The sequence below is a fragment of the Lucilia sericata genome, unplaced genomic scaffold, assembly GCF_015586225.1.
Source record: "Lucilia sericata isolate MDLA Ls3-8-SP2 unplaced genomic scaffold, ASM1558622v1 Contig000392F_arrow, whole genome shotgun sequence".
NCBI lineage: Eukaryota > Metazoa > Arthropoda > Insecta > Diptera > Calliphoridae > Lucilia > Lucilia sericata.
Genome location: NW_023994410.1, coordinates 185,155 through 210,422, shown reverse-complemented (window position 1 = coordinate 210,422; position 25,268 = coordinate 185,155). Strand labels below are relative to the sequence as shown.

General features: G+C 30.0%; 1 protein-coding gene across 3 annotated transcripts in view; it reads right to left on the bottom strand.

Moving 5' to 3' along the window:
* Positions 1–3,198: 3,198 nt before the first annotated feature.
* The window catches only part of LOC119604440 (mucin-5AC-like), a 75,745-nt gene continuing 53,675 nt past the window's right edge, over positions 3,199–25,268 (bottom strand). For 2 of the 3 annotated variants that reach the window (XM_037957041.1, XM_037957039.1), the window contains exons 3-7: positions 16,591–16,720; positions 8,727–8,841; positions 7,463–7,626; positions 7,158–7,297; positions 3,199–7,049 (exon numbers count right to left, since the gene is read on the bottom strand). In XM_037957041.1, coding sequence (XP_037812969.1) covers positions 4,392–7,049; positions 7,158–7,297; positions 7,463–7,626; positions 8,727–8,841; positions 16,591–16,720 — 3,207 coding nt within the window. In that variant the 3' untranslated portion in view covers positions 3,199–4,391. The remainder of the gene's footprint in view (positions 7,050–7,157; positions 7,298–7,462; positions 7,627–8,726; positions 8,842–16,590; positions 16,721–25,268) is intronic. The other variant, XM_037957040.1, reaches the window with a different exon arrangement.

Here is a 25,268-nt window from a genome sequence, read left to right as displayed (position 1 = left end):
GAAACATCTAAAAGCAATAGCAACAACAAAAAAGGGGTTGGTTGCCAGTTGTAATTTTCACTTTTCAAAGTCAAACACAATACCAATCAATAGGAAGGTATATTCGCAAAGAAAAACTGCCAGAGGGTGCTACAGATTGTGGCAATGGACAAGTGGTAAAAGGACTGGTAGGTTTAGAGAGAGAGAGTTTTATAAAATAAATTTAAAATTCATGGAAATTTGTATGTTGTTAAAATAAAATAAATATTAGACCTTTTAGTTAAACAAGTTACCAATTCAATTCAACTTAGTTAAACAACCGACCGACTTTATAGGAAAACTGTTACATGGAAAAAGAAAAAATAAAACAACAAACCGAAAAACAAATTTCCCTTTCTAATGAAGGTTTTTTTTTTATTTTCCTGTAGCTGTTATTATTTTATTATCTGTGTACTTTTTGTATCATAAAAAAAAACACAAATAAAATTGCCGTTTGATTTGTTTATAAGGTATAAAAAATGTGTGGATTAAATTGGTAAAGGATTTAGAAATTGTTGCAAATTTATGTACAATACACTATCTGTCGAAAGCTTTCATTAAAGCTTTCTTAAAGAAGTTATGTATTATATGTATATTTAAAGCTCTATTATTTAGCTTGCCTTTACGCGAAAACTTTATGAACAAGTTTTTTTTACATTAACTCTCTCTTAAACACAAATAAATGTTTTTTATTAAAGCTTTTTAAAAAAAATCTTTTTTAAGAAAAGCTTTCTTTAGGTTTGTTTTTAAAAAAAATTGTTTATAGCTTTATATTATACAAATTATAAAATTTTTATTTAAAATTAAATTTTTAAAGTTTTCTTTAAAAGAGCTAAAAAAAGCTGTATTTCAATAAGTTTTTTAATGTTTACATTAAAAAGCACTTTTAATAGTTTTTGTTGAAAAGCTTTTAGAAAAGCTTTTTATTCTTAAAATAAAAAAGCTATTATTCATTTAATTACTAATTATTATTTAAAACAAGCGTTTTAAAGCTTTACTTAAAAAGCATTATTTAAAAGAAGCTTTTTAAGGTTTTGCTTATATAAAGTTTTATGAAAACCAATTTTAAAGCTTCAGCAATTTAGTCCCTTTTTACCTTCAACGAAAATTAAATAATCTACAAAAATAACAACAGTAGTCTGCAGTTTTCTAGATTAACCAATACATGGATAGCAAATTCGAAAGTAGAATTCAATACTTAATTTAACTATTTCATTGTTGTAGTTACTTGTGTAATGTTATATTCTCGAGTGTTGACCTTTTACAAAAAAAAAAAAAAAAAAAAAAATAGAAAAAATAAACTGAAAAAGAATTTAATGCTCTTCAATTATTTAAAAAAAAACTTCAATCAATATGGAATTGAATGAATAGTTATTTGTTAAGTGTTGTATTGTTGCTGTGTATATATAAGTTGTTGGCTGCTGTTGTCAGCCTTCAGCAGATTACAATTTCTATTGGTTTCATATTAAAAATTTATTCCACTTTAGTTTACAACAACTAAATTTAGTTGTTTGCAAATGTAAGTTGAATATTTTACCTTTTTTCAACAATTTTAGTTTTCTTTTTTTTATATATATTTATTTTATGGTCGATATAAATGTGGAGAAAAAAACCTGATGTCTATATTGAATTTAATTGAAAATGGTCAATGATTTGTTTTATTTTTATATTTAATTTATTTTGTTTTCATTGTGGATTTGGTATTGTATTTTTTAATAGATTTAAATTGTATTGAAATATTAACCGTTGGCTAAGTAAATTCATAGTTAAAATTGTTATTGGTATGAGAATTGGATATTTGTTTTGTTAGGTAAATATGTATATTTATATACATATTTTTTACCAACTCGGATTTTAAGTGATACACTACATAGAAAAATCATGAGATACTATTCAAAAATCCATTTAGCTATATTGTGCGAAAATATATTTTTTTATAATGCTGCTGCAGTTCTTAAATAGGCCTCATATTGAGAAAATAACTCTGTTCAGATTTCTATTTTAATGAGAAATAAAAATGATATCACTTTTCATTCCATTTATGGTTTTACAATCCATTTTGAAGCCCTAATACATAAGTTTATTTTATTTTAAGGCTATTTCCCAGACCTTATTGAATAATGTTTTAAAATGCTTAAAATATTTCTTAAAACTTTGTTAAAAAATGTTTAAGATAGTTCTTTAAGCTTTACTAAAAAATACAAAGCCATACTAAACAAGCGGAAACTTTACTAAAAAAGCCTTTTAAAGCTTTATTTAAGTGCATTTAAATACTTTATAAAACTTTAGTCAAGCTTTTCAAATCGTTTTTAATCTAAGTTTTATTCTAAGCATCATTTAAAAGAATTCTTATTAAAAAAAGCTTTTTTAAGCTTTTTAAACCTTAATTATTTATTATAAAGCCTTTGTTTGTTTGTTTGTTTGTTTGTTTGTTTGTTTGTTTGTTTGTTTGTTTGTTTGTTTGTTTGTTTGTTTGTTTGTTTGTTTGTTTGTTTGTTGATTCCACCTGAATCACCGTTGAAGGTGAATCGAACCCATGAAAATTACAATGGGTTTCTGATTTGAAATGAAACACACGGTTTGTTTTTTTATTAAATTACTTTTTATTTTTATTATATAATTAAAGAAGACTGGTTTTTGGGGGATGTTTAGGATCTGGTTAAAAGGGAATTTTATTTTTTACTGATTTCTTTTATATATTACTTTTTTCTGTATCATTTCAATATAATAATTATAATTTAATATTTATAGTTTATAATAATAATGGACTGTGCAATTAAATTGTAAAGTTTTTTTTTGTTAATTTGTAGTTAAATTTACTTTTTTAACCATATCTCTAAATATGAAACTCAATTTACCTAAAATTAGCAATAAATTAAAATTTTAAATTATCAATTTTTTTGCTTTATGAAAAATTATAAAAAAATGATAATAAATTTTCAATTACATGTTAAATTTTGGTTTGGGGCTGTAAATAATCGCTTTGCAATTTATATGCAGCTTAATTTGAACATTGTTTTTTTTGTGATTTTAATTTTAAGATTAATTTAAAACTCAGTTTAGTTTTCAAATTTAAATTTAATTGTTATTTACTTTTTACCAAAAAATGTTTGTTTTTCTTTGTTTGTTTGTCATAAATTTTTTATATAATTAATATGTTTTTTGTTTTGTTTATTTCGTTTTTTTTTAACTTATTAATATTCTTTAATTTTTTTGTTGTTTTATTTATATTTGGCATTTTGTTTCTTTTTAACTTCCGTTGTTTGTTTTGTGCTTTAAGGGGAAAAAACAACGCTGTTGTTTAAACTTCCGTTTTGTTGTGTTTGAGTGTGTGTTTGTTGATGTTTATTCTATATAAATTGACTTACCAATGGTTTTTTATTACTGTATATGAGTGTGTTTTGTGGGTTTATATTTTAATTATTTTCTTTCAATTATTCATGTTACAAATTGTGGTTTTTTATATTATTTTTTTTTTTTTTTGGTAAATATTTTCTGTTACTTTTTACATGCTACACATTTTTTACGTCTTACATTTGTTTTTTGTTAAAACTCTACTGGTTTGTTTTTTATTTGATTTTTTTAATCCTTTCAAAAGTTTTTGCAAATATAATAAAATTAATGTTGGGCATTAATTGAACAGTGATTAATGTTAGATGTTAATTTGCATTGTAAAACGCAATGAAATTCTTTTATTTATTTAAGAATTGCTGGTGGCACCAAATAAAATTTCTTTAATTTTTATATAAAAAAGAACTTTTTAGAAACTTTAAATGAAAACTTCTCAAAGTTTTCATAAAAAAGTCTTTAGAAGTCTTTATGGTAAAAAGATTTTTAAAGCTAAAACTGCAATAAACGACCTTATTCTTTGTGAGAAACTCGTGCTTCAGTTATGATCTCTAGATGGTGCTGTTGACACAGCTATTCTCGTTTATTGTGAAAATATTTTTGAAATTTTACCATAAAAATATTATGTCATTGAAAATTGAGTGACAAGAATATTCTACTGAAATATCAAGGATCTAATGTTTTTATAATTTCAAATACCTTTATTTGTCCTTCTTTCTTAAATTAACACTTTTTTATGTACTAACAGTAAATATTAATAATTTTTGTTGTTATCTCTAAATAATATTGTGCACTCTTCTTTCATTCCTAAATCTCTGGCTAAAATAAACACAACTTTCTTATTTTGCTCTTTCAATAGTATTTATTTTCTCTATTATTTTCATCTTTTATTTTATTTCTTTTGTATTAAATTGCAATTGGTTTTTGTTGTTTAATGTTATTTTTCTCTCTTTTTTCTATATAAACATTTGCTGTTGTATGCGTGTATGTATGTGGGTTTTTTTTTTTTTTGTTATTTTTATTACTTAACCTAAAATTTTTTTCATATAACTTACTGTTTCCGGTTTAGTAAGAGAGCGTCGACGATTTGGTTTAAATGGCATTTCAGTGGTAACTTTTAAAAAGTTGCGAGTAGTTTCAGGTGGTGATGATGTTTCTGTTGATGTTTCTGCTCGGGCTGTTGCTGATTCAGCTTCGTTATCTATTGTTGTAGTTGTTAATGCTGGTGAGGTTGATGATGCCACCACTGTTGAAAATGTTGTTGTGGTGGGTGTTGTATTGGTGGTAGTGCTGGTCTCTCCATTAGTAGTAGTTGTTGTTATTGGCATATTAGTTGTAGTGCTGCTGATGCTGCTGCTCGTAGAGGAAAAGGAAGTTTCAGTTGATTTTACTTCATTTTGTGGTGTAGTTGTAGTAATCGGTTTAACAGTTGTAGTTGTGGTTATACTTGAGCTTGATGTTGTTGGTGTTGCCAGTGTTGTTGTTGTTTTTGCTGTATCTTCTTCTTCTTTGGCTGTTGCCAATGATGTTACTAGTATTTCCGTTGTTTTTACAATTGTTTCCTTTTTATCTTGGTCCTTTTGTTTGTCGACGTCCTCTTCTTGCTTCTCTTGATTTTCATCTTCTAGATTTTTTTCCGTTTCTTGTAAACTTTGTGTTTCTGTTATTATTGTAGTTGGATTTTGTTGTTGCATTTGTGCTGACATTGTTGATGTTGTTATTACTTCAGCTCTTTCTGTTGTTGCTAGTTTCTGTGTGGTTGCAATTGTTTGTAAATGTTCTTTATGTTCTTCATTTTTTATTGCCAACAGTTTTTCTTCCCTTGTTATCACATGTTGTTGTTGCTTTGTTGTCTCTGTTGCTGCTGCAGCTGTTGTTGTATCATCAATTTCTTGTATTTTTTGTATATTGTCTACTGTTGTCTGTAAATCCGAAAGTTTTTCTGTGGTTATTAAGGATTTTTCTGTTGTTGCCACCAGTCTTGTGCTTTGTGTTGTTTCTTTGCCATCTGTGTATATTGTTTGTGGTGTCTCCTCCTCAACTTTTTCATGGCCAGCTTTATTTTTATTAATTTCTTCAAAGCTACTGTTTGGTAAAGTTGTTTCTTCGTTATTCGAAATTTTATCCTGGGTGTTGGTAGTTATTGCTGATGCTGTAGTTGTAGAGGCAACTGTCTGCATAGTTGTTGCGGTCATTGTGGTTTGTATTTCCTCGAAATGTAAATTTTTGGAATTTTTACGTTGTTCCGCTTCCGTTGTTTGCTGTTCTGTAATTGGTTTTATGCTGCTGTCACTTTCAGTAGTTGTTGTTATTGCTGCTGTTTTTTGTTCTTCCTGTCTAGTTGTGGCAATTTGTTTTTCGCTTTCTGTACTACTGCTGCTACTGACTGAGGTGTCCAAAGTCTTTAATGTAGTTTTCTCTAAATCCAAAACTTTAGGAGTTGTCACCGCCATAACATTATCTGAGGTTTGATTTTGTTCCTGCTTGGTTATTGTTGTCTCAGCTTGTTCTTCAGTTGTGGTCTCTAAGTGAGTTTGATCCTCCTCATGATGCAGTTGTTGTTGTTGATGGTGCTGATGATGTTCATGTTCATTGTGACCATGTTTGTTTGCAGGTGGCACATAATGAGATTTTACCATAAGCATGGGTGGTATGAAATGTGAACTGTCTGCAGATTCTTTGGCATGAGGATGTTGAGTTTCTTCGGTAATTACATTGCTGCGTGGCTGTTGGGGATGCATTGGATGTCCAATGGTGGCGGACGTAGAGGCTGTTGTCAAATGTCCACCGGAACTCTCAAATTCTGCATGAGTTTCATAATGATGATGTTTATGAGTGTGGTCTTCGTTAGCTGTTGTCACTTCATCAGCTTTAGTTGTTGAGTGTATATCAACAGTGGTTGTCAAAAGTTTTTCTGTTGTTGTAGTTGGTGCGCTAGTGGTCGTTGTGGTTGTTGTTGTTGTGCTGGCCGGCTCTGTTGTTGTTGTCGTCGTTGTAGTTGTTGTTGTGCTTGTGCTCATCATTAACATTTTCTTATTTTCCATTTCCTTAGATTTTTGCATACTTTTCTTCATGGCTGTGGCTTCTTTTTCCATTTTCTCCAAACCATCTTCTTTGTGTATATTGGTTTTCTTTATGTGAGGCAAAGGTTCCAATATTTCATTTGATACTTCTTCATTTAAAAATTGTTCGGGCATTTCTGGTTCTCCCTGTAAAGGCTGATCACCCATCATCATATCCTCCATTTCCAATCTCTTCTTATCCTTCTGTGTTTGTTCTCCTGTCATGTCGCCACCCTTTTGTTTGCCGTTATCCTTTTTGGGATAATCCAAAACCTTTTTGGCTGATTTCTTAACTGGTTTGGGTATAAGACCGGGTATTTTATAGAATGAACTAACAGTTTCCATATTAGAGGGTTCATCAGCCTGCATTAGCTCATCCACATTAAATTGTTCTATAAGACGCTGTACGGTATTCTTTTCGGTTTGCAGTTCCTCAGGATAATGGGGACCATAGTTCACCTCCAGGGGCAAAAGTTCTATATCATTATTTTCATTATTATCCGAGGGTATGGAATTGATTATTTGCAATGATTTGAAATGGGAATTGGTAATATCATTAATGCGTTGAGCTTCCAAACGTTCTCTAGGACAAATCAAATCTTGTAAAGCTCTTTCTCGATCCTGAAAAAACAAACAAACATCAAACCATTAAAATTGTTTAATTAAATTTATTTTTCATTTAGCTTTCATAAAATGAAATTATGTTTGTTTAAAGTATTTAGAACCCACCTGTTTGCCTCTACACATTGTCCTTAACAAACCTTCCTCTTGACAATTTCGTATTAATTCAATACTGGCTGTATCAGCCATATATTGCAAGGTTAAATTTGGCATGTCCTTTAAATTACAAGCATCTGCCCAGCTGGGTACTACAAAAAGAAAACCATAAAAAAGACAGACAATAAGAGCACAGGAAATTATGTTAAATTAATTTAAAAAATAAAATCTGATTACACTCGACATTGTTTGATTTAAATTGTAGTTTAATTAAGTTTCGTGGGAATCTTTCATTTAATTTCCTTTCTACTACATACCTGGCATTTCACATAAAAAGGATGCTGTCTCTGGACCGCCACAACGTAAAGCATGCCAACGATAATCACGTATGGGATCAATTACAGCACACAATGGGGCATCCATTAAGGGCAAAGATTCAGCCCAATAGCCAGTGTCTGCTACTAAAGGTCTCGAATTGCTACTTGATATTGGAAAAGTAATAAAAAAAAGAAGAAAGAGAAAATTGGTAATAAACATGACATTGAAGAGTTGAGTTAATGGTGGTAAGTATAAAATCAAAAGAAATTAAGAAAGTGCAGCTGTTGTACATAAAATGGTAAGATAAAGTTACATATATCCCAAACAAGACTAGTATTTAATCTAGTTTTTATTTAGTGTAGAGTCTAGTTTATAGTTTTAGTCCATAGATATAGAGAAAGCTTACTCTATTTTTTCCTTTGTGAGCTTTCACTTTAAGCCATAGATCTTGTTATTTTCTTTAATTTTAAGCATTTATTAAGTACTTTCCAAACTTAGAAATTTCCAACATTTATTTTGCAAAAAGAGAAAAAACAAATAAACAATAAAATAAAACCGAATTGCTTCTATGTTTGACGGCTCTTTAGTAAAGCTACTTCCTTTATATATAAAAATATAACAAATAAATAAGTGTCCTTGTAGTTGGTATAAAAACCTCTATTTAAATACATCCCCAAAATATTCACACTTTTTTGTTGTTTGTTGTAGATTTTGTTAACTACAGTTTTTCTAATAAAAAAATCAATAAATATTCAGTCACATGTAAACAAAGTTTTTAATAATTTCTCCAACATCCTGGAACAACATTTCGAAACATACTAACCAAATTTTCTATATGTACATTTTATTTTTATGACTCCCTGCTCTAATAAAAAATATGTTTGAATATAGAATTTGTGCAAAAAGTAGAAAAAAATATTAAATAAAAATAAACAATTTTTTTGTACACAAACTTTTATAAATATACATTCATATGCTTCATAAAACTTGTGTTTAACTAGAGTCTAGTAATGGTATTAAAATATAGGAAAGAGAATTTGTGTTTATGTTTAAATACATAATATGTGTATATTTTGTACTATAAAATATACATATATGGGTATATTTATGTATAAAGTGTATATAGTTGTGATTTAACACATCTATTCATAATATACACATAATAAATATGTAGGTTTGCTGTATTAGATGAATACATTGTTTAGCTGTGTAGAGTGATATGTACATATGTATGTTTTTTTTTTCTCTACATTTAATACTTACGACCACATAAAACGATCAGAGCTTTGAGGTCTCATAAGACCAATCCAAACAATGTCGTTAACATCTAATTCTCTTAAAAGGTCTCTGGTTGCATCAAATTGAAAACTGTTGTCAACTATGGAAATATAGAAAAAGAAAAGAAAAAAACAGAAACAAATTTAAAATAGAAATAGAATAAGGATAAAAGTAACTAAGTAAAACTCGGTATATATAAAGTATGTACATTGTACATTAATATAAACATTTTTAAATTATTAAAATTTAAATCTGACTAAATATAATAATTTGCATGTTTTCTAAAAAAAAATTATATTTGAGGAGAGTAGTTTGTTTTGAAAATTATTTTAATTTTGAAACAAACATCGGTTTTGTTATTGGGTGTTATAAAAACAAATTCGTGAATGAAAAATTTGTTATTTAAATGAAAGATAGAATAAAATACTTTGATCTATACCTAAAAGTGAACTAGAACTGAACTAGAACTGAACTAGAACTGAACTAGAACTGAACTAGAACTGAACTAGAACTGAACTAGAACTAGAACTGAACTAGAACTGAACTAGAACTGAACTAGAACTGAACTAGAACTGAACTAGAACTGAACTAGAACATGTGTATGCCATGTCAAATACTTATAATTAATGGTACTTAAACTTAATACTAAAATTTGTTTTGTTCAAATGACAGTTAAATAAATAATGAAAGGGTATTAAATTATCTTAATAGCCTTCCAATATTTTCCAGACAATTTCTTTTAAGTAAGCAATAAATATTATAGACAATTTTTAAAAATTTAAATTGACGATTTCTAATCGTCAACATACAAACGTCTGAACAAACCTTTTTTTAACGTTTATCTAGCAAAAAATTAAAAAAAAAAACATATGGTAGATATGTATGTCTAATAAAACCAAAAAAAAAAAAAAACAATATTACTTAAGAAGAATATAATATATCTCTTATATTTATGTACATGAGTCTGAGTTTGTCATGTCACTGCAACTGTGACACCTTGTCGTAACAAAATACTAAAAATCACATAAGATCCCTTTTGTATTATTCTTTCGCTCATTCACTCAGCCAGTCTTACAGTCATTCATTCAGTCCTTTATTCATTCTATCTTTACATTATTATATTGGCTGCTGTTACAGTTTTTCTATTTTTTTTTTTTTTTGGTATTTTATAAATGGATTTAAGAGGGTTTGAATGTGTTCTTGGAAAAGCTGTTTACTTGTTCGTGTATTTTTATGTCGATGAGTTGTCTATGCTTGAATGAATATACACTTTATATATCTAGCACATACACATATCCTACATATTTATCTACAGTGTCTCTCACAAGTATTCGAATTTAATGTATTATGAAAACAGACATCATTTTATAATAGATTTTGTGGGAAAAATTAATAAATAAATTTATTATGTTGTCCAGACAGTCCTTAAATTTTATACCACATTTTAAAAATTAAAAAAAAAAATAATTTACTTAAACTAATTTTATTTTTTTTAAAAAGTGCAAAAAATAGCTTCACAAAATTATTCGAATTTTTTGTATAAATCATATTTAGATTAGCATTATGAAGTAAAAATAAATAATTAAAATGAAATTAATGTTTTGTATAGTAGCCTTTGTTTTTAAAAAACAACTTCCAAGCGCCGTGGGACCGTTTTCTACCAATTTATGGAATAGTTCTGGCGTTATTATGTCCCATTCTTCATGCAAAGCAACCGTATGGTGGTTTTAGAGGATAATGAGTGATTTAAAAGTTGTTCTTGTAAATATAACCACAATTTTCAATGGAGTTTAAGTCCAGACATATACTCCATTGAAAATTTGGTGAAAGAAGATACTTAGTGTTGTAAATGATCAACATTTTCACGTACCAGGTCGTGTATTTTGGATCGTTTTTTCTGTTGAAAAATAAATTGAATGGGTTGTAGCCCCATTTTGGTGGTACTAGCATGCAAATTCTGCTCTAAAATTGACAAGTGGACCTTCTAGTCTATAATTACAATAATAAATTTTAGCACTCCAACACCGTGGACGAACACCAGAACCCCAAAATATGGCAGAGCAACTTGGGTCCTTTACAGTTGGTTTTAAGTTAGATAATTCCAAGGCTTCTCCAAGCTTTCGCCATATCATTTGACGACCATCTGAGCCAAAAATATTATATTTGTTCTAATCGTCGAAGATAACTTCCTTCCAGAATCCAATATTCTTACTTATGAGTCTATTTGCGGAGTCAAAGACACTTAACATCGATTAACTTCGATATGAGCGGTTTCCACCTTGGTACTTGACCATGCAAATTATTGCTCCCTAGTACTTTGCCCACAATTTCGACACTAATTTTTATTCACAGGACTGTCATGAGTTCGTTGTTAATTTTTGGAGCTGATAGATGAAGGTTCCTTCGGTATTTCCTCAGTATTTCTCTGTCGTCCTGTATTGACAGCAGTTTTGGACGACTTGATAATGGTAAATACTCAATGGAATTCTTTGTTCCATGCGTGTAATGACAAATATATTGTCGATGGGAATCTATCAACCATTTCCTATATGTATTTAATTGATCGGCCTTGATTATTCAGATATAAATTAATTTTTTAATTTGAATTGATCAACTCTTTTTCTTTGGACATTTTAAGCGCTTACACAGGAAGGATTTACAACATAATTATGCAAATTTCCAAAAAATATAATGTTAAATATTCCATATAACCACTACCTGCATAATGGGTTAAGTAATGGGCAATAAAACACGTGTTCAAGGATTCTAAAGAAGTTCTTAGAAAAAATTCGAATATTTTTGCGCAGTACCTGAAATGACCCTTTTTGGGTTTTTTCATTTTCTTGGAACCATTAATGAGTTTTATTACTTTTTTCTTGTATTTCGTAGAAATATATAAATTAATAAAATTTCATTAAAATTTTTAAATACTATTATTATTTTTAAAGTAACATCATAAAATAACACTGTATTCATAAAAATAATAAATTCGAATATTTATGTGAGACACTGTATGTAGCTTTAGTACGTACAGACTTTATGGCAAAAACAGAATCACAAATTCTAGGCATTAATACACAAGATACGTCCTTAAACAAAATTGTTGAACTACACTTTCATATGTACATACATACATGAATTCTAAAATGTTTCAATATCTTTGTTAAATATTTTAAACTGATTTTCCTACTGTTTGAGTAACTAAAAGTATGTATTTTAGATTATAAAGAGAGGTACTTCACTTGGCACTATAACCATTGTTGATCACACATATATCGACACAAAAATCTAGTTTTCGTTAAAACGCATCTAAATTGAAAAACAAGCTATGATCGCTCATATTTCACCCCAAGAATCGATTTTTTTGGTCGAAAACACAAAATCGGCTATAACTTGTTAAAGGCATTTAAATCGAAAAACAGCTTATTTTGTGATCACCCCATATTCACCTTAAAAATCGATTTTTTGGACAAAAACATAAAATTGGCCATAACTTTTTTAAAACGCAATTTAAATCGAAAACAAGCTTATTTTTTGATCACCAATAATTTACTTGAAAAAATCGATTTTTTGGTGGAAAACATAAAATCGGTTATAACTTTGTTAAAACACATTTAATGTTTCACCCCAAAATCGATTTTTCGACAAAAACATAAAATCGGCTATAACTTCGTTAAAACGCATTTAAACTCGAAAAACAAGCTTATTTTGTGATCATTCAAAATAAGCTTCATGTTTCACCTCAAAATTCGATTTTTTGGACATAAACATAAAATCGCTACTATAACTTCGTTAAAACGCATTAAATCGAAAAAACAAGCTTATTCTGTGATCACCCATACTTCAATCCAAAAAATGGATTTTTTGGTCGAAAACATAAAATCGGCTATAACTTCGTTAAACACATTTAATCGAAAAACAACCTTATTCAGTGACATCACCCATATTTCACCTCAAAAATCGAGTTTTGGACCAAAACATAAAATCGGCTATAACTTCGTTAAAACGCATTTAAATCGAAAAAAAAGCTTATTCTGTGATCACCCATACTTCAATCCCAAAATTGATTTTTTGGTCGAAAACATAAATCGGCTATAACTTCGTTAAAACACATTATAAATCGAAAAACAAGCTTATTCTGTGATCACCCATATTCACCTCAAAATCGAGTTTTTGGACAAAAACATAAAAATCGGCTATAACTTCGTTAAAACACATTTAAATCGAAAATCAAGCTTATTCTTGATCACCCATATTTCACCTCAAAAATCGATTTTTTGGTCGAAAACAATAAAATCGGCTATAACTTCGTTAAAACGCATTTAATTAGAAAAACAAGCTTATTCTGTGATCACCCTATATTTCACCTCAAAAATCGATTTTTTGGTCTAAATCATAAAATCGGCTATAAACTTCGTTAAAACGCATTTAAATCGAAAAAACAAGCTTAGTCTGTGATCACCCATACTTCAATCCCAAAAATCGATTTTTTGGTCGAAAAACTAAAATCGGCTATAACTTCGTTAAAACGCATTTAATTAGAAAAACAAGCTTATTCTGTGATCACCCATACTTCAATCCAAAAATTGATTTTTTGGTCGAAAACATAAAATCGGCTATAACTTCGTTAAAACACATTTAAATCGAAAATCAAACTTATTCTGTGATCACCCATATTTCACCTCAAAAATCGAGTTTTTGGACCAAAACATAAAATCGGCTATAACTTCGTTAAAACACATTTAAATCGAAAAACAAGCTTATTCTGTGATCACCCATACTTCAATCCCAAAACTGATTTTTGGTCGAAAACATAAAATCGACTATAACTTCGTTAAAACACATTTAAATCGAAAAAAACAAGCTTATTCTGTGATCACCCATATTTCACCTCAAAAATCGAGTTTTTGGACAAAAACATAAAATCGGCTATAACTTCGTTAAAACGCATTTAAATCGAAAAAAAGCTTATTCTGTGATCACCCATATTTCACCTCAAAAATCGATTTTTTGGTCTAAATCATAAAATCGACTATAACTTCGTTAAAACGCATTTAAATCGAAAAACAAGCTTATTCTGTGATCACCCATACTTCAATCCAAAAATTTATTTTTTGGTCGAAAATATAAAATAGGCTATAACTTGTTAAAACGCATTTAAATACAAAAACAAGCTTATTCTGTGATCACCCATACCTCAATCCAAAAAATGATTTTTTGGTCGAAAACATAAAACCGGCTATAACTTCGTTAAAACACATTTAAATCGAAAAACAAAATTATTCTGTGATCACCCATATTTCACCTCAAAAATCGAGTTTTTGGACAAAAACATAAAATCGGCTATAACTTCGTTAAAACGCATTTAAATCGAAAAACAAACTTATTCTGTGATCACCCATATTTCACCTCAAAAATCGAGTTTTTGGACAAAAACATAAAATCGGCTATAACTTCGTTAAAACGCATTTAAATCTTCATACTTCAATACAAAAATTTATTTTTTGGTCGAAAACATAAAATCGGCTATAACTTCGTTAAAACACATTTAAATCGAAAAACAAGCTTATTCTGTGATCACCCATATTTCACCTCAAAAATCGAGTTTTTGGACAAAAACATAAAATCGGCTATAACTTTGTTAAAACGCATTTAAATCGAAAAACAAGCTTATTCTGTGATCACCCATATTTCACCTCAAAAATCGAGTTTTTGGACAAAAACATAAAATCGGCTATAACTTCGTTAAAACGCATTTAAATCTTCATACTTCAATACAAAAATTTATTTTTTGGTCGAAAACATAAAATCGGCTATAACTTCGTTAAAACGCATTTAAATCGAAAACAAGCTTATTCTGTGATCACCCATACTTCAATCCAAAAATTTATTTTTGGTCGAAAACATTAAAATCGGCTATAACTTCGTTAAAACGCATTTAAATCGAAAACAAGCTTATTCTGTGATCACCCATACTTCAATCCAAAAATTTATTTTTTGGTCGAAAACATAAAATCGGCTATAACTTGTTAAAACGCATTTAAATACAAAAACAAGCTTATTCTGTGATCACCCATACCTCAATCCAAAAATTGATTTTTGGTCGAAAACACAAAACCGGCTATAACTTCGTTAAAACACATTTAAATCGAAAAACAACTTATTCTGTGATCACCCATATTTCACCTCAAAAATCGAGTTTTTGGACAAAAACATAAAATCGGCTATAACATCGTTAAAACGCATTAAATCGAAAAACAAGCTTATTCTGTGATCACCCATGACTTCATCCACAAAATTGATTGTTTGGTCGAAAACATATCGGCTATAACTTGTTAAAAACGCGTGTAAATCGAAAAAAACAGCGCTATTCTGTGATCACCCATATTTCACCTCAAAAATCGATTATTTGGTCGAAGCATGAATTAAATCGTTAATTTATAGGGAAAAAAATTATAAAAATGATGAGTTTCTCGGAGGCCATCCCAATGAGTCAATTTTATGTACATACATACATGATGTCCTACGCAGATTTGTATGGTACACTGTATAAAACATGTTGCATTTTAAGTGATATCATTTCCAACATCAAATGGAAATGCTCTCAAATTCAGTTTTTGGTGATTTTTTTTGACCCTCACTAGTTTGTCCTTAAGTTTTTAGGTTGGTTTTCTCTATATTTTTTATTATATTTTTAATGGTTGTTTTTCTACGTTGTTGTCATCCTTAGACAGAATTTTTCATCATTTTTTGGTAAGAGCTTTAAAGGATTTTTTGTAGTATGTTTATGGGGTAGATTTTGTTTATTTTCTTGTCTGTTCAAGTATTTTCTTAAATACTCATCTTAAATGTTATTTCTAAATATTTTTATCAATCAAGTGTTTAGGATATATTGTGGTAGAAAAATAAACCTAATATTTATTGTTAATATTTATAGTTCCCAAAAAGTGACGGAGATTGTGTGATATAGGGAAATCAAAAATTATGCAGTTGTTCTTTTTAAAATTGCTGGAATGAAGGATTCGACTATGGGTCGAGAACATAAAAGGGCTAAGAAAGACAATAGGAACCTTTTCGATTCTTACTTTCAAAATATTCCCACTTTAAGTACATTGCCAAACCACTCATCTGGACAGTCCTTAATGGTTTAAATGTTATCACTAGGTTTTTGTTTTTTTATTGGATTTGCAAATACATTTTTTTGTTTTTATTTCTTTAATATTATTTTTCATAGCCTCGAACTGTAATAACAAAAAATAAACAAAATTAAAAAATATATCTACTTGGGTTGCTATTCTATTTGTTTATCTAATAGTTGTTTATTGTAAACATTTTTCTTTAGTATATCTGCTGCCGGCCGTTTTATATGGTTTGTCATTTTTATTTCAAACTGACTGACTGACTCTTTGTCTCTGTCTCTCTCTACCCACACACTGTTCATTCAAATAAGTTTTCAACATTTTTTTAAATCGTTCATATCTAAGCACATTCTACATGTCTTTTACAGTCTGTAGCTACACTTGTCTGTCATTTACCTGCCAAGTTGGCCTCAATAAGAGCTTGGCCAAGGAACTGTATTTTTTTTCTATAGCTGCTGCTGCTGCCTTTTTTAAAAAATTTTTCTAACAGTGTTAGTGACATTTGTAAATAACAGCAAGACTAATGCAGAAACAAGAGAAAAAAATAACAATATGGCCTAAAGGTAGACAATTTTCATTCTTGTTTAATTTTCTTGGACGAGAAAAAATTAAATTACTTTTTTTCATTTTATCTTGTACTCTTGTACCTCTGTTTTGTTGTATTTTTATTCTCTTGTTGGAAATTTAGTGTATGAACGAACATATTTTACCTGTCACCAGATTGGCATGATGGAATTGACAAACAGCATCAGCTTCAAACCATGATATTCGATCACGAAAGAAACGATAAAATACATTAAGACCCTCCTGTGGCATTGTCCAGGTGTTACTAACATTAACCTGTAAATATATTTTAAAAGAGAAAAAGAAATGTAAAAACAAACAATGAAAATAGATAAATTGTACAAATGGGAAATGTTTTCAAATTGACAGTATGAAAAAAAATATTGCTTGTAATGTGTGCGTATGAGTGATATTAATGACATTATTTATTGCTTATACATCATGGTGAGCAATTTGAATTTTAAACCAAAGATTTTATTTATGGAAAGAAATTTATCAAAGAATGTTAGTAAAGAGAGAGATAAATGGGTAAGTAGGAAATTGACAGTTTAAATATTTTCTTAATATAATGATTTAAACCATTTATTTTGACTATTAAACTTGGAAAATTGCCAGTAGTTACAAACATTGGACTATTAATGTTTCAATTTAGTTCTAAAGTTTGAAAAAAAAGCGCCATATTTTGGACCTTTTTGAGACGTTATAATTGCTCGAAGACAACGTTATATATAAAATGTTGCATGCCATCTAAAAGTCCATTCGGTCAACTTCAAAATAAAGGTTTAACATCAGACATATCGTCTTTCTTTTTCGAGATTCGCTTGATATAACAAAAAATTTACAAAAACTGTATTTTATCGTACATTTGCTTTTATTTTACAAAAAGCTTGTGCATTCCAATTTTTCAATTGGATTGTTGAATTGTTGTAAATTCTACTGTAGTTGTTGAGATATCATCCATTGAAGTTGACGGACGGACAGACATCGTTAGAATCAGAAAGTGATTTAAAGTCGACTGGAACATCCTCAGTTAAGCCTTAGATAGCATCTTAAAAAGGGCGGTACTTCAAATTATAGGACACGATATCTCAAATCTCAGATGTGATTTAGCGAACCTCAATCCTTTAGAAACGTTGAACTTGGTCTAAGGATTTTAACTTTTATTAAAGAAAATATAATTTTGGAATGGAACTTTTACCATAAAAAGTCGCTTGTCGCTAAACTTTAACTTTAGTTAACGACTACTTTATTGCCTTCAAGTTCAACATATCTAGCAATCTGCTGATATATATTTTCATTGCATTTTACTCCATATTTAACTTTTTTTTTAAACGTTTTTGTCATAATGTCTATTTTGCATTCTGTTTAGTTTTTTTCTCAACTATTTGTATGTAGTCTCTGAATATTATTTATTCAGGCATTCTATATTTTTTGTTGTTTGCATTTCTCTAGCAAGCAGCTTGACATTCAAATATTACCAGACATGTATCTCGTCAAAATGCAAATTTGTATTTATTTTTCTTGTAAGCTTAAAAAATTTGCACCCAAAGGATAAAGAAGGAAGCCAGCGTTAAACAAAATTAAATAAAATAAGAAAAATTCAGCTAAAATAATATTTATCTACAAATAAATAAACTTAAAGAGAGACTATGGCAAACATTTTTAAAAATATGTAAAAAATTTAAAACCATTTAAAAAATTAAAAAAAAATACATTTTTTTAATAATTCTTTAGGCTTGTTAAAATTTCTGCATTTTTTAACTACTTCCTAATTAAAAAATTGCCCTTAGGCTTTCTATCCTTAGGTTAGTGATTTGAGCTTGTTAAAAAAAATCCTTTTATATGAACATTCCCAAAGGGCGAAAAAGGTTCATTATTGTAATGTATTTTTATTTCTGATTTTACTACAAAATTTATCATTAACCAGGGAAAGAGTACAGCAAAATAATGAAATTAATGTCATTATACTTAATTTGAAAATCAGGGCGTAAATTAATGGTTCGTTTGTTATGAACACAAAATAACACAGCAAAAATATTTGCTATTTTTTTCTACTGTTTGTGTAAAAATTACAAAAAAAAAACCATAAATATATAAAAAAAATCATCAAACGAGCAAAAAAATAACAAAAATTACAAACCATTAAAAATAAGATAAAATGAGAAACAAAATCCACTACATATACAAAAGACTGTATAATTTATTTACTAAAAAGTTTAAGCAAAATTAAGATATAAAAGCAAAAATTTTAACAAAAAATACACAAATTATTATCACTTGAGGATAGTTTTAACTAAAAACAAAACACTATGGTATTTTCCTAAAAGCATTACGAAATGCTAAAAAGAAAATTGTTTAAAAACAGACAAATACAAATTGCAACAAATAAACATGAACATGTATTCGTTTACAAATAATTTGTAATGATGGAGATTTTTTTTGAAACTGCATACAAATACTTATTTAGAAATTTTCTATAAAATTTTAATTGTTGTATATAAAAATAACTTTTAGATGAAAAGTGAGTTTTTGCTAAAAATGTTATTCTGAAATGAAAAATTAAGGAGAAAAAGTGAGGTTTTGTTGAAACCGTCATTTTGGGTGCAAAATTATTATTTTGTGAAAAAGTAATTTTTGTAAAATATGATTTTTTTGGTAAAAAGAAGGTGACTTTTAGTTAGTTAGTTAGTTTAGTTAATTAGTTAGTTAGTTAGTTAATTAGTTAGTTGTTAGTTAAGTTAGTTAGTTATGTTATTAGTTACGTTTAGTTGTTAGTTAGTTCGTTGAGTTCGTTCGTTCGTTCGTTCGTTAGTTCGGTCGTTAGTTAGTTAGTTCTTTCTGTTCGTTCGTTATTAGTTCGTTCGTTAGTTAGTTCGTTCGTTCGTTAGTTCGTTACGTTCGTTCGTTCGTTAGTTCGTGCGTTCGTTGTTCGTTCGTTCGTTCGTTGTGCGTTCCGTTCGTTCGTTCGTTCGTTCGTTCGTATCGTCTTCGTTCGTTCGTATCGTTTCGTTCGTTCGTTCGTCGTTCGTTCGTTCGTCGTTCGTTCGTTCGTTCGTTCTTAGTTCGTTCGTTCGTTCCGCTCGTTTCGTTAGTTCGTTCTTCGTTCGTTCGTTCGTTTCGTTCGTTCGTTCGTTCGTTCGTTCGTTCGTTCGTTCGTTCGTTCGTTCGTTCGTTCGTGCGTTCGTTCGTTCGTTCGTTCGTTCGTTCGTTCGTTCGTTCGTTCGTTAGTTCGTTCGTTCGTTCGTTCGTTCGTTCGTTCGTTGTTCGTTCGTTCGTTCGTTCGTTCTTTCGTTCGTTAGTTCGTTCGTTCGTTCGTTCGTTCGTTAGTTTCGTTCGTTCGTTCGTTCGTTCGTTCGTTCGTTCTTCGTTCGTTCGTTCGTTCGTTCGTTCGTTCGTTCGTTCGTTCGTTCGTTCGTTCGTTCGTTCGTTCGTTCGTTCGTTCGTTCGTCTTCGTTCTTCGTTCGTTCGTTCGTTCGTTCGTTCGTTCGTTCGTTCGTTCGTTCGTTCGTTCGTTCGTTCGTTCGTTCGTTTTCGTTCGTTCGTTCGTTCGTTCGTTCGTTCGTTCGTTCGTTCGTTCTGTTCGTTGCGTTCGTTCGTTCGTTCGTTCGTTCGTTCGTTCGTTGTTTCGTTGTCGTTCGTTCGTTCGGTTCGTTCGTTCGTTACGTTCGTTCGTTCGTTCGTTCGTTCGTTCGTTCGTTCGTTCGTTCGTTCGTTCGTTTCGTTCGTTCGTTCGTTGTTCGTTCGTTCGTTCTTGTTCGTTTTCGTTCGTTCTCGTTCGTTCGTTCGTTCGTTCGTTCGTTCGTTCGTTCGTTCGTTCGTTCGTTCGTTCGTTCGTTCGTTTTCGTTCGTTCGTTCTTTCGTTTTCGTTCGTTTTTCGTTCGTTCGTTCGTTCGTTCGTTCGTTCGTTCGTTCGTTTTTCGTTCGTTCGTTCGTTCGTTCGTTCGTTCGTTTCGTTCGTTTCGTTCGTTCGTTCGTTTCGTTCGTTCGTTTTCGTTCGTTCGTTCGTTCGTTCGTTCGTTCGTTCTTGTTCGTTTCGTTCGTTCGTTCGTTCTTCGTTCGTTCGTTCGTTCGTTAGTTCGTTCGTTCGTTCGTTCGTTCGTTCGTTCGTTCGTTCGTTCGTTCGTTCTTCGTTCGTTCGTTCGTTCGTCGTCGTTCGTTCGTTTCGTTCGTTCGTTCGTTCGTTCGTTCGTTCGTTCGGTCGTTCGTTTCGTTCGTTCGTTCGTTCCTTCGTTTTCGTTCGTTCGTTCGTTCGTTCGTTCGTTCTTCGTTCGTTCGTTCGTTCGTTCGTTTCGTTCGTTCGTTCGTTGTTCGTTCGTTCGTTCGTTCGTTTCGTTCGTTCGTTCGTTTTCGTTCGTTTTCGTTGTTCGTTCGTTCGTTCGTTCGTTCGTTCGTTCGTTGTTCGTTAGTTCGTTCGTTCGTTTCGTTCGTTTCGTTCGTTCGTTCGTTCGTTCGTTCTTCGTTCGTTCGTTCGTTCGTTCGTTCGTTCGTTCGTTCGTTCGTTCGTTTCGTTCGTTCGTTCGTTCGTTCGTTCGTTCGTTCGTTCGTTCGTTCGTTCGTTCGTTCGTTCGTTTTCGTTCGTTTCGTTCGTTCGTTCTTCGTTCGTTCGTTCGTTTCGTTCGTTCGTTCGTTCGTTCGTTCGTTCGTTTTCGTTTTCGTTCGTTCGTTCGTTTCGTTCGTTTTTCGTTCGTTCTGTTCGTTCGTTCGTTCGTTCGTTTCTTCGTTCGTTTTCGTTCGTTCGTTCGTTCGTTCGTTCGTTTCGTTCGTTCGTTCGTTCGTTCGTTCGTCGTTCGTTTCGTTCGTTCGTTGTTCGTTCGTTCGTTCGTTCGTTCGTTCGTTTCGTTTGTTCGTTCGTTCGTTGTTCGTTCGTTCGTTCTTCGTCGTTCGTTCGTTCGTTCGTTCGTTTCGTTTTCGTTTTTTCGTTCGTTCGTTCTTTCGTTCGTTCGTTTTCGTTCGTTCGTTCGTTCGTTCGTTCGTTCGTTCGTTCGTTCTTCGTTTCGTTCGTTCGTTCGTTTCGTTCGTGCTTCGTCGCTTCGTGCTTTTTCTGTCGCCCTCCCGTTCTTGTGCCCCTCTCTTTTTTCCTGCCCCTTTGAATTTGAAACAGTGACTTTTTGGTGGGAAGTAGCTTCTTCCTTTGTGAAAATAAATTTCTCTACATTTTGGGGCATATAACAGCTCTTTGGTAAAACGGTGAAGTTTTTGAACTGGATTTATTTTTGATGAGAAAATGACAACTTCAATATAAAGTGAAATGTTTGTGGAAAACTTTCCTGCAGGCTTTTCTTAAATTACTTATTTTTCAAAGAAATTTTCAGTTTTTAAAGAAAAAGTGAACTTTGTTGGAAAAATATGTATCTCTGCATGTAGAACTCTATTTATGTGTTTAAAATTTTGTATAAATTATGAACATCAGCAGGTGTAATCCATCATGTTACTTCATATTTTCTAACGCAAAATAACAAACAATACTTTTTTTTCTTCCTTTACCATTTATAAACAAAAACTAAATAAATGACTTATACAAAAAAGAAAAAAACTACGTAAAAACGCATTCTATTATTGCAAAATAAATTGCATAATAATAAGGACAATACAAGGACACAACTCCATGGTTTATGCACTACTATTGTGTATTTTTCCTACACTTTTTTTCTAACATTTTATTGTAAACGCTTCTATTTAAAGTAGAAAAATAAACAATTCTAGCTAGAAAAAATAGTTGCTACCAAGACAGAAATAAAAAAAGTAAATGAAAAATTATGCAGTAAAATTAAAATAAAATGCACTGGAGACTGACTGGCTGCGTAGTAGTAGTTAGTATACTGGAAGATCTTATTTTATTTTTAATTAGTTTATTTTAGCTATTTTTCTTGCAGTTACAGATAACAATAGAAAAGAAGCAGGAAATGGTATAGAAAAAATAACAAAGCTTAAAACGAGTTAATTGATTCAACTGGAAGTAATCGGTGTAGAAAATAAAATGATGCTAATTATTTAGGAATTAAATAAGAGTTGTAATACTTTTGAAGAAAGTTTTAATAGGAAATATTTATATTTTTAGTTAGTTAGTTTGTAAGAGGGATGTTAATACACCAAATCCAAAGAGATACATCTTGGCCTCTATCGAGCTGCTTAACCAGTGCCTCCGGTGGGAATCGATCCCACGACCTCCGGTCTACCACACTAGAACATTTACCACTAACCTAACGGATAAATAAATCCTAAGTATATAAGATTTATTGGACTTTGACGACCTAATATTAGTTAACTGGAACTTTTATGAAAAATAAAATCGTTGATAAAATCGTGACTTAGCAAACCAATAACATTGACTATAGCTTTTCTCTAAAGTCTGCAACTTTGTTGAGTTTTTTTTTTTTTTTTCAATAAAAAGTTATTTTAAATTTCAAAATATTTTTAAGTTAAATCCTTAAAGAAATTAGTTACTACCTTACCCAATATACTCACCAATATTCAAACAACTTGTTACATTTATCTTTCAAATTAATTCACTTCTTTATAAAACTCAAAACTTTTTTCTTTTCCTTTCTTTTTAGTTTCCAAGGCAAGGCAGCTTAAAATTAAAACAATTTGAAGGCGACTTAAAATTAAAACTATATTTAAGAATGAAATGGTAAGTGTTTTTACAAATAACTAAATACGTTTAATAATATAAAGTATGAAAAACTTTTCAGAGAAGTACTAAAACCAAATTTAAAATACAATTTACAGTGGAAAATATTTGTTAAAATTATGAACAAAATAAATGTAAAATTTATTTAAACAATGTAGTCGTACTTGAATCAAAATATTTAAAATTGTGTATTCATATTAAAAATGCTTTAAAGATCACAAAATATGGGTTCCAAATGTTGTTATTTGACACATACTATTAGAGTTTCAACTCTTTTAACTGATATCTCTGAAACCCTAATCTTAAGCAAAGTTTATTAAAAGGAATACATGAGCTATATCAGTGTCTTTGATTTTATGCGCAATAAAATAAATTAGTAGTAGCGTTTTAAGTACGACAATGGACTAACGAACACAAGTTCATATTCTTCAGTGACGTTTTAAGTATAATTTCTAAAAGAGCGTAGCAAGTACTTGCCTTCAATGCCATGACCATGTTAAAGTAATGAAAATTCCGAAAAAACTCGCCTCCATAAAGTTTTATATTTTTCAGTTTCTTATAAAATAATTTATTAGTTTGCCTCCACTATGCAGTACTCCGCCTCATAATGAAAACTTTTGCAAAATTGATTAAGATGCAAAATTTGTTTTATTTTTTTTTCTTATAATTTTTGCAAAATCCTTTTAAAGCAAAAAAAGAAAATAATCCTTTTTAATTTTTCTTTTAGTTTGTGCTATGGATAGAAACATACACATTCCTTCTAATTATACTTAAGATATTTATATTTGACTAACAAGTCCTCATTAGTGTGGGGAAAGAAGGGCGAAGAAGAAAGTTTCAATGTGACATAGACCAAAGTGGCTAATCAAAACGACTAGGTAAAAACACCTATAAATTCAGAGTTCAAAAATTGAGTTGGGTTAGTTAGTTAGTTAGTTAGTTAGTTAGTTAGTTAGTTTAGTTAGTTAGTTTAGTTTAGTTAGTTAGTTAGTTCGTAGTTCGTTCAGTTAGTTTAGTTAGTTCGTTCGTTTAGTTAGTTAGTTAGTTAGTTAGTTCGTGTTAGTTAGTTAGTTAGTTAGTTGTTAGTTAGTTAGTTAGTTAGTTAGTTAGTTAGTTAGTTAGTTTTAGTTAGTTAGTTAGTTAGTTAGTTAGTTAGTTAGTTTTAGTTAGTTAGTGTTAGTTAGTTATTAGTTAGTTAGTTAGTTAGTTAGTTAGTTAGTTAGTTACTTAGTTAGTTAGTTAGTTCGTTCGTTCGTTCGTGCGTTCGTTAACTTAGCACATCTGCCCTTCTAACTGATGTGACCTTCTTTAGCAACGTCTCTGCCTCTACCTATTGTAGCTCAACTTTGTACTTCATTTTTAATTTTCTCGAAATATTTGGTAACTTTTCACAAGAAAAACATTTTTTTTCAGAGCTATTTTCCACATAAAGTGAATTTGTATTTACCAAAGAAATTCTTCTTAATATTTCTTAGGTTACAGTCTTTTGTCTACAAAATGCCTGAGATAATTCGAAGAAATAAATTTAAGAAAAAAGAGTGCAATTAGCTGTGGGCTAAATTTTGTAAAAGGAGAAACCAAGTTAAACAAAATAAACAAAAATAACAAAGAAAATTCTAAAAGAAAATATTGAAAAGCAAACTCAGGAAATATTTCACACCCCAATCTGGTAACAAGGGTTAAGAAATTAATTTTCAGCATTTATTATACCAAAAAAAATATAAAAAAATATTTTCTAAAAGAAAATAATATACATTGAATGAAAATTATAAAAAATATGTCTGAGTGTTTTTTCCTAACAAATTTTCATTTTGATTAAGATTGGCTTTGAGTACTGCAAAGTGACCAAACGAATGATGAAAAGCAAATAAAATTGTAATAAAAATTTAATTATTTTGCTTGAAACATAATCAGTAATAATAAACTAAAGCCTTTAGGGTCTAATAAGTATCACAAATGAATTGAATTTGAAATTAAAGTAATATTAACTAAATAAGGATTTCTCATTAAACTTCATAGTTATATTACAGTAAGAAAATTCTTGAAAAGAAAACAAGAAATGCAGGTAAACAACTTCCAAAAGTTCCACTGCGATTCCGTTAGCTATTACACTGACCATCCAACTTTCACTAAAATTAGTTTCCTTTAAAATATAAAATTTTTATGTATATTTTCCATTAACTTAATTAACCA